This window comes from Bombus impatiens, unplaced genomic scaffold, assembly GCF_000188095.3.
Source record: "Bombus impatiens unplaced genomic scaffold, BIMP_2.2 scf_0318, whole genome shotgun sequence".
In the NCBI taxonomy this organism is placed as follows: Eukaryota; Metazoa; Arthropoda; class Insecta; order Hymenoptera; family Apidae; genus Bombus; species Bombus impatiens.
In genome coordinates, this window is record NT_176737.1 from 2321641 (window position 1) to 2330827 (window position 9187).

The 9187-nt window shown below is 48.7% G+C and overlaps 1 protein-coding gene across 1 annotated transcript in view; it reads right to left on the reverse strand.

Moving 5' to 3' along the window:
• The window catches only part of LOC100749050 (homeobox protein Nkx-2.4-like), a 30038-nt gene that overhangs the window by 20084 nt on the left and 767 nt on the right, over positions 1-9187 (reverse strand). Inside the window, exons 2-3 of the mRNA XM_012385214.3 lie at positions 8966-9187; positions 4821-5125 (exon numbers count right to left, since the gene is read on the reverse strand). The exon at positions 8966-9187 is cut by the window's right edge and continues 32 nt beyond it. Coding sequence (XP_012240637.1) covers positions 4821-5125; positions 8966-9187 — 527 coding nt within the window. The remainder of the gene's footprint in view (positions 1-4820; positions 5126-8965) is intronic.

Consider the following 9187-nt stretch of genomic DNA (forward strand, 5'->3'; position numbering starts at 1 on the left):
AAGATACACAAAGATGAACAAAGATACGAGGACGGGGATTTTTCAGCAAAGAAGATTTCTCGTCGGAAAAACGCTTGCCCGGGAAAAAAGGAAGACGAGGGTGAAAAGAAGAAGGGGTAGGTACGAACGAACCGTGACAACTTAGCGCACGAGCCTTGCGATTCAACCACGGAGATAATCGTAATAATGGGTTTGCCTACCACCGAATCTACCCTCTTCGACTTTACACAGCAACCCCAATAGGAGGAGCACCGAAGAGGACTATGCGAGTTCAATGTCGCGCAAACACGCGAAACGCCTCGGCGATTCCTCGGCGAAATGATCGACAGGATCGCAGATCTTCTCTTTTCACGCGTCACACCACCTCTTTAAACGCCGTTTCTTGGGTCTCGTGGATAACGTTCGATATTCCGGAAACGAGTAAATTTATTTCAGGCGAAGCGACGTAATATTCCTGGAGAACTGCTACGGTTATGAAAAAAGGAGAAGATGGTCGCTATTTTTGGCGATTTAAAAATCGAAAGGCAGCGAGAAATCTAAGCTATGTTTTTCGGTTAAGATTCGCGAAGAAATCGTAAACCAAAATGGTGACGGAAACAACGGGCGCAACAACGAGAGAATGATCGAGATTCTCTATCGTTGTGTTCCTCGTCGGGATCCATCGTCATCGAGCTGAACGAGCAGAAAGGAATCGGTGCTTCTCGTCGTCGTTCGTCGAGTGCTCGTCTCGTTACTCGAAACGGGGTCGATTTTGCGTGACGTTCTCCCGGAAACGATCGATGCGGCACTTTGGCCCGTCGATCGGGCAAACGACAGGCGGAAAATTCCTTTTTTTTTCTTTTCTGCTTGCTTCTCCTTCCTTCTTCCTATTTTTTTTTTTCTTTTTTTTTGGCATCTCTCGATTCTTCGCAAGCTCTCGAAAGTGTGCTCGCGTCGAACTCGTGGCTCGAGTGTCTTGAAGAGCGCAGATCGGTATATCTTCTTTCCGTTCGTTACGTCGTTCGACTCGTTAATTCAGTATCGATTCTCGATCGCGTCCCAAAGAATCTTCCTCGAGGACCGTCGAGTCCGCAATAGCCTTTTCTCGCGATGAAAAAATCTCCGTCTGTCTTCTCATTTGGCTCGACTACCTCGAACGTAACTTGGAAGCTTTCACGGATTTTCAGCTGTCTTTAAACGTCGCAGTTCGCTTGCAAAAATTATCTCGATCTAAGGAAACAGATTTATCCGTAGATTAATCGAGCATCGAGTATCGGAAATTTTGATTCGAGGATTTTGTAGATGGTCTTCGAATGGAAGAAAGTAAACACGCGATAAGAAAGATTTTCACGAACGGAACCCGTGATACCGAATTTTCCTCGGTAGATACATTTTTCGCGTATGACACGAAGCTGTATTTCTGTAATATGTTTTCAAAACGAGCAGGTAACCTGAATGTCGTCAATCTCCTTTCAGAACGGAGTAGAACGTAATCTCGGAGTTTGTACAGCACTTCAAAGAAGCGATAGACATCGTACGTGGTTCCGTATGAAACTTATCCAAAAAATTCCTCATAGAATCTTTCGAAGAGGAAGAAGAAGAAGAAGAAGAAGAAGAAGAAGAAGAAGAAGAACAAACAACAGAACTCAGACGATCGGAACAACAATTACCGATAATATTCGAGCACCACACGAGTCTCCGCTTCGCAGAAACGCTTCTGCCGCTCGTAGCAACGCGACCATGCTCCACTTCTTCCGACCTTTCCTCGTGTAATATCGCTTTCGAGACGGCGCGAGGGCACGTAAGATTCACAGAGCTCTCACATAATGATTCGTTAGTCTCCCCGTGCAGCCATCGTGGGCTACCTACGGAGAGCACGACTTCGTACGTAGACTTCGAGTGGCCGTAAGTGGATGGTACCGCAGGGTGGCGGCGCAGATACACACACACACGGTACATCTACACGTATATACGACAAACCGGGAGCTCGTTTGGTCTCTATTTGTCCCCAGAAGTTCAAGAGTTCGCTATATATGTACATATAGGTGCGCATACACGTAAGAATATATACAGGTATACACGTGTACACACGCGTACATATATAAAACCATCAACTCCCAGCCGCGTTTCGTATCTCTTTCTCTGCTTCGCTATCTCTCCTTCGAACGTCTCTTTCCGCGTCCCGTTTCCGAGGCTGGCCTTCATGGCCGGCATTCACGGCTCGGGCGAGATCCGAGTACCATCGAGTCCGAAACTCGTTATCGAAACTTAGGTGCGCGCGAGCGCAAAACAGCGGACTCGCCCCTGGCGAAAGCACGCGAAAATCCGCGGCTGATTGCAATCAGCCCTCTTTGCGAACTTCCGCGCTCGATTCCGCATAGATTTCGCCGAGTCACGGACTCGGGGGAGCCCCGACGACTTCCGGTTTAGGGAGCAACGCGCGAGCGCGCACCTTCCGCTCGGCATAGGTTGCGTTCAAAGTCTCGTTTCCATTCTCTTCTTCGAGTTAGCGAAAAGAATGGATAGAGCTTGAGCTTGACGACGATGATGATAACGATGACGACGATAGCGACGACGCCCACGGTGACGACGATGAGTCGTTAAAGAAAAGGGAGGAGAGAAGAACGAGGAGACGAAGTAGTTTTTGTAGAACAAAGTCCCGTTTAGACTCTGGAGAACGAAGCTCGTCTCGAGCATTTTACGAAAGAACGTGCTACTACGTCGATGCTATATGCTACGATGGACAACATTACGTTGATACGATACTCGACAACCTGATATTTGCTACGCGTACATCGAGAAAATGGTAAGTTGGCCGCTTTTGTTACATTTTTGTCGTTGATAATTACCGGCAGAAAGTTCGTTCGAGATACGACGTTTATGAATGATCGTAGGTCGAAAGTACTGGATGAACGACAAGCGGATTGAACGGAGAGACGCGCGGTAGACAAAACGGCAGACTGAACGAGGGGACGAGCGACCAGGATGCAACCAATGAGCTGCGCAACAATTATTTATTGTTGCCAGACTGCCGCATCGTGCCGAGCAGACCTGTCTGCCCAATGAAGATTGCTCGTTAAAATCTGATTCTGGCGGACCGCTTTAAATGGCGACCGCCGAAACGATTCGCTCGAGTCGACCGAATCGGCCCGTGTACGAACGAAACCACAGCAACATTGGTCTAATTAAACACATTAAAATGTATATATATATATCGTATACGAGTATTACGAACATGGGAAACATCCTGAACAGCAGCAGTTTAATTTAATAAGAAGTAATACAAGCCAAAGGAGCAAATAGGTAACGGAGTAAAGTATATCGTCGTAACAGTATCGTTTAACGAATAATTAGTGTATAGAAAAAGCTTTAGCGCGTTCAGTTTAGCCGGGAGAATTAATTTTTGATGGCCTTTCGAGGCAATTTACTTTTAAGGAGCAGTTTACGTTTACTTTCGCGAGACTCGTCGCATCTTTAATCGGTGGCGATCAAGAACCGGCAATAGAGAAAAATTTCGGCTTCCTAAGATAATATTTACATGCCGTTGAGTCGGAACGACGCTCTGGCCGACGATTCTACCTGGTCGAATTCCACTTTTCGTTCTTCGAACAAACACGCCTCTTCCACGACTATTTCCGACGTATTGGCATCGTCCTCCACGATTTGCTTAACAGCCTCGCCGCTAAAGTTAGCGGACGTGTCAAATTGTCCGACTTTAACGCGTCGAACATCGCTCAAACATGGCCGACATCTACTTTCCTCAAAAATTCTACCAAGAACAATGCTCGAGAGCGTGTTTGCACTTTGGTATACCAAGCATCTGCTACAAAATACACGAAGAAAGTAAAGAACGAGGACGAGAGCGGTCCAGAATCATGGGAATGCCATAAGTACTCGACATTTATCCTAAATTCCATCAACTAAAATAGATAGACAGTGGCCTGACGGTTTAACGATACCGCTCGAAACATATCGGCTAATTTCAGGAATTTTCGAGCGTTCGGAAGCCCGTTTATAGCTGTAATCGAACGTCTATTCGTCGGCAGTCGCCTCGACATTTCCGGCTAACAACTCCGACGCAACCAACGCCCCTGAGGTCGATCGATCCGATTGGCCGAGAGACGTAGATACACCCACGCGTACACCCACCACCTGCTCTCTGCAATTAATCTCCTCTCAGCAATTAATCCTCATCGTGTACGTGTGTGCAAGCCTGTAAGCGTGTAAGCGTGTAAGCGTGTAGGCGTGTAAGCGTGTGTGTGCAGAATTTCAAGCATCGCATTCTGGTAGCAGAAGCAGCTAGACCGATCGGGCTGATCGAGATCGAGATGGATGACGGATGGACGGTTGTCGCTACATTGTAATTGGACATGTTGGACGTCACGCGTAGCAAGCATCGCTGATGATTTACGCCGCAAGACGAAATTTTAAAGCGACCAATAAGAAGATTGTTTGAACGATAACGAAAAATTGATATTTTATCTTTTTCGTCGAGGCGACAAGATCGCAGAGAAAACGTGGCTTGTAACGTAGCTAAAGCGATGGAAACGGGCTTGCGCGACCGATGCGACTGTTCGAAACAGGCTACGGAACGTACGTCGAGTATCTACCTACTACGTAACGATAAAGAATCGCTACCGCAGTCTACTTTTCTTTCGCAGACCTACTTTCATCGTCCCGACAAACTTCTCAAATTGAAAACGCATCGGTGAACTAAATTTTTAGAATTTCACGTTTGGATCGAAGGTCGAATGGCAAATCGATCGTAGAACCGATGGATCGTGCAGCGATCACGCTGCATAGCCGACGGCAAACCAAGAAGGAAAACATTTAACACGTACCTGAGTGGGCGTAAGGTGAATTAGGGCGGCTAGGTGTTCCCGTTCGGGCGCGCTCAGGTATTTCTGCTGCTTGAACCGCCTCTCGAGCTCGTGAACCTGCTGCTGAGTGAACAGAACGCGACGCTTTCGTCTTTGGGGAAGGTGGGGGAATTGCATGGCGCCGACGCCCATGCCGACACCGACGCCGACGCCGACGCCCACTCCCATACCCGACGACTTGGTCACGTCGCCCATTGACTGGCCCACAGGGCAGCCGGCCATGTTGGTCCCGGCGCCCGCCGCCGCGGCGCCCATCAGCCGCGAGACTATAACAGAGCATCGAAAATATCAATGGCGATACGTTGTTTTTTTTTTCGCATTTGAAGTCGAACACAAAATAGCGATACGAAGGAAAGTAATTATCGTAGTAAGCGATCGCAATTGCTTTTATATTTTACATCGCGATCATTTTTATGTCGGACATCGCTCTACCATACCTGTTTTATATCAGATAGAAAAAAGAAACAAAAACAAAAATAAAATAGAACGAGAAAGACGGTTCCGTAGGAACCTGGCGCGGCACGGAACACGACGATAGTTTCTTCGTTGCTTCCTCGCGTGCTTTCGTCGTACAGCGGTACTCTCTCGGTCGATCTTCCATTACAGGAGAATGTTGGGTGCGCATTGTTGCGTGCTCGATTGCCGAAGAACGTTCGGTTGCCCGTCGGCCTACGTCGTGAAGGACGGTTCGAGATAATTTATCCCGTTGGAATCCGTGGAGGATCGCGAAGAGGAGACGAGAGGCACGCGAGACATGCCGCGAGAGAAGAGGCAGCCAGCCACAGGCGAGCGAAGGGAGAACGAAGATCGGCCCTCTGAATTCGAGCTACTGAAACCCAACGAGCAGTCCATCCCTTGTCAGTTGGCGAAGAGCTGTCAAGAACGGACGCGTCTCGACCAGGACAAAAGGAGCGATTTAGCCGCGCAAAGTGCTACGTCATGGAGCACGGGAGGTCCGACGATGAAGTCCCGAATTATTATTATGTCTGTGAGAACGTATTCTCAGGCTGTCAGGCCGTGCCCGCCTCGGGAAAGAAATACCACACTCGAGACACCAAACACCGACCGAATTTGTTTACGCGACGCCACGCATCCAGTTACGATGGAAAATCGATGGAAACTCGTCCACCGTGCACCACTCCGAACGTAGATCGATATTTCGCGTATCGAATTGTAAATCGTCGATCGAGTTTCCTGTCCTGTTCGACGAATCGCCGAACGAAGACGGAGTGGCGCCTTTGAGCGAGATCCGAGCGAAGCGTCTGTCGACAAATCGAGAATCAGAGATTTCGTGAAATATACTTGAGAGAGAGAGAGAGAGAGAGAGAGAGAGAGAGAGAGAGAAGAAACAGCGACGAAACGCAGAAACTTGCGACGCGATTAACGATACCAGATCTTCTAACTTGCGAAGATATGAAACTACGAGCATCACGATGGAAACGAACGATGCTAGCCGTTTACGAATCCTTCGACAAAGTTTCAAGACTATCGTCGATGAAACGCGGACGATGGGCCGGGACAATGGAAGCCCGGAGAGGAACGACGGGTTCAACGTTCCGACGAAACGAAGCGCGAACACGGGGGTGGATCGCGCTCGCTCAAGCTCGTAAGAATATCGTTAAGCAAATTGACGTGTTCTACCTGGCCACCGAAGTCGAATCTTCCGTTAGGTAAGATTCTGAACAGCCGGTCGAGCGCGTCGATCGACCGGATAATTACGCGGTATCGTCGATAGTGACGGACAAACAAAAACCCTGCTCTTCGTCGTTACAAAGTCGAAGCGTAACTTTATAACGGTGAATTATTTTTAAAGGCGATTAGGTTCGATCGAGCGTCGATTTCAGGCTACCACAAACTGGTAAACAAAGTTTAATCCGCAAGATGGCTCGTATATATTATTCTTTCCGAGTAACGAGGCAAGCAAGATATTAATCCTAAGAACGAGTTGCCAGCGTCCATGTCTCTTAACGACCATGTATCGGAGGAGACGAAAGAGAGAGAGAGCAAGCAGTGAACGACGAATCGTTTTCCCTATCTTATCCGAGCCAGCTGAGAGCGGAAGCGACGACTATCGTCCCGTTCGGACATCGCCAAAGAAGCAAGTATCGACGTTCAAATCGAACGTTTCACCGTGTCTTTCGCCTTCTTCTTTAGAGACGCGTAGCAACGCGTGAAAATCGGGAGAAATTGATTTTGAAAACGTTCTGTACGTTGAGTAACGTCGCCTGGCGCGACGAGGGTCGTTCAGGCTTATTTGTTTAACTAAAATCTCCGGTAGTGTCCGGTAGCCACGCATTTTGGGGGCCAGGGATCGATATACGTTCTCTAGCGGCTAGCGGAGTGGCGCGTGCGGCCGACAGAAATCCAAGGAGAAGAGCGTCTGTTGACACAAGTCCGAAGGACGCGAGCTTTGTTGGCCGACGATCTTCTTCAGCGGCCTGTGAAACGCGAGAAGCCTGAACAACCGTGCTATCTGCGAGTACGACTGTCTATGCAGATTCGATTTGTCCTGGAAACGCGCGTCAAGGTACTTTCGCGATACGACGAGTATCGAGAGAGAGAGAACTCGAGAGAAGCGGCCGACCGCGATGGTCAAGCTCGGAGAATGGGAAATTTCAAAGTTGGAGCAAAAATCGTCGTTTAAAAGTTTGAATCGCGACTTTCGAAATATTCGGCTTATCCGATCATCGTTATCGTTGATCGGCGTTATCGCATATTCGAAGATCGTTAATCCGAAGATTTAACGGGACAGGCAGTCGACCAGAAGGTGGATACGTGGAAACGTGGAAACGTTTGGAGCGACGAGCGACGGATGAATTCACGAGTCGGTGTTACGAGACGACGCGCGACGTGACGGAAGGCGGACAGGCTGTTGTGGACTTTGAAATACGAGTCCGATACTTCGTCGATGGCTAAATGGACGTAAGTGCGAGCTAGTAATAACAAAGGTAGACACGAGGCCAATAAAAGCGGGACAGACGTGCCTCGTGGATGGCGAAAGGGATGATCGCGTGCAACCTACCCACACGAGACGACGTTTCCGCTCTCGCAGAACCAAGCCTATCTATTTGCTCTTGTCTTTCCTCCGCTCTTCGTTTCGGCGTACAAGTCGGCGGCTTCTCCTTTTCGCGTTCGACGGAAAGCTCGACGTTCGTTACGGAATGTTTTCCAGACGACCAAGTCGAAAACGACGGTGGTCACGGATTTCGATCGGAACGAGGATACGTACTATCGATGTTACCAGCGAAATCGCGCGATTCCAGCGATAAAAAAGATTCTAAGATTTTATAGCGACACAGCAATTTTATAGCACAAATTTTATAGTAGCGGATTGTAGCAGTACAGTGGTAGTTGTTGTTTCGCCTCGGAGTATCGAGATAGTTAGGACGCGAGTAACGTAAGAAGAAGAAATAGACTCCGGGCAAAACAACGTCGCCGTTACGCATAACCGTCGAACGAGGACTAATTTGAATTTTCCGACTCCCCCTCGCCCGCCGACCAGTATAAATAAACGTATAAATAACTCGCGTTATCACGAGTTATCCATCGAGTCATCGACGAACATTTATCGCGAGTATTCGTCCGCGATTTTACTTTGCGATTTACACTCTGTGCGGCGAATATAGGCTGTATATTAATTTATTATTTTTAAGCATATTCGACGGTTACGACAACGAACGATAACCACCGATAAATCTCGCGGTCGAACATCCCGCCCTGTACAATTTATTCGTACGACAAACACGCACAACTTGCCGATATCGATCGATACGTTGATATTATCAATCGGCAAACGATCGCGTACGAGAGACTTTGAAAGAAACTCGTTGTTCTTGGTGCGCGCGTTCGCGGACGTGTCAGAATCTAATTGCCGCGAACGTCCGCCAACTCGATCGATCAGCTCCTTTCCAATTCGATCGCTTACGCGTATATAAGAGATTTTATACAAGAGATCGCTTACGCGTTACAAGACACCCGACGTTGCAACGTATTTTCGGAGGAAGCAACGCGCGAACGCGGCTCGAACCCGAGAAACGGAAAAGAAAGCGACGCATCGACCAGACAAGAATCGCGGTAAAACGATGGAAAGACAAAGTAGTACTCACTGGCGAAGCGGGGATCGTTGGTGGCCGACGGTGTAGGCGCGTACCACGGATGATGGGATCTCATGGGGTCGGTGGCGGTCGCGCCTCCGGCGACCGCTGGCCCCGCATGATGATACGATAATTCCGCGGCGCAGTACTGATACTGCGAGGTGAGTTGCATGGTCGCGTAAGGATTGCCCATGGCGGTCATGCCTGACCCGGCACCGGCAGCGCCGCTGCCTC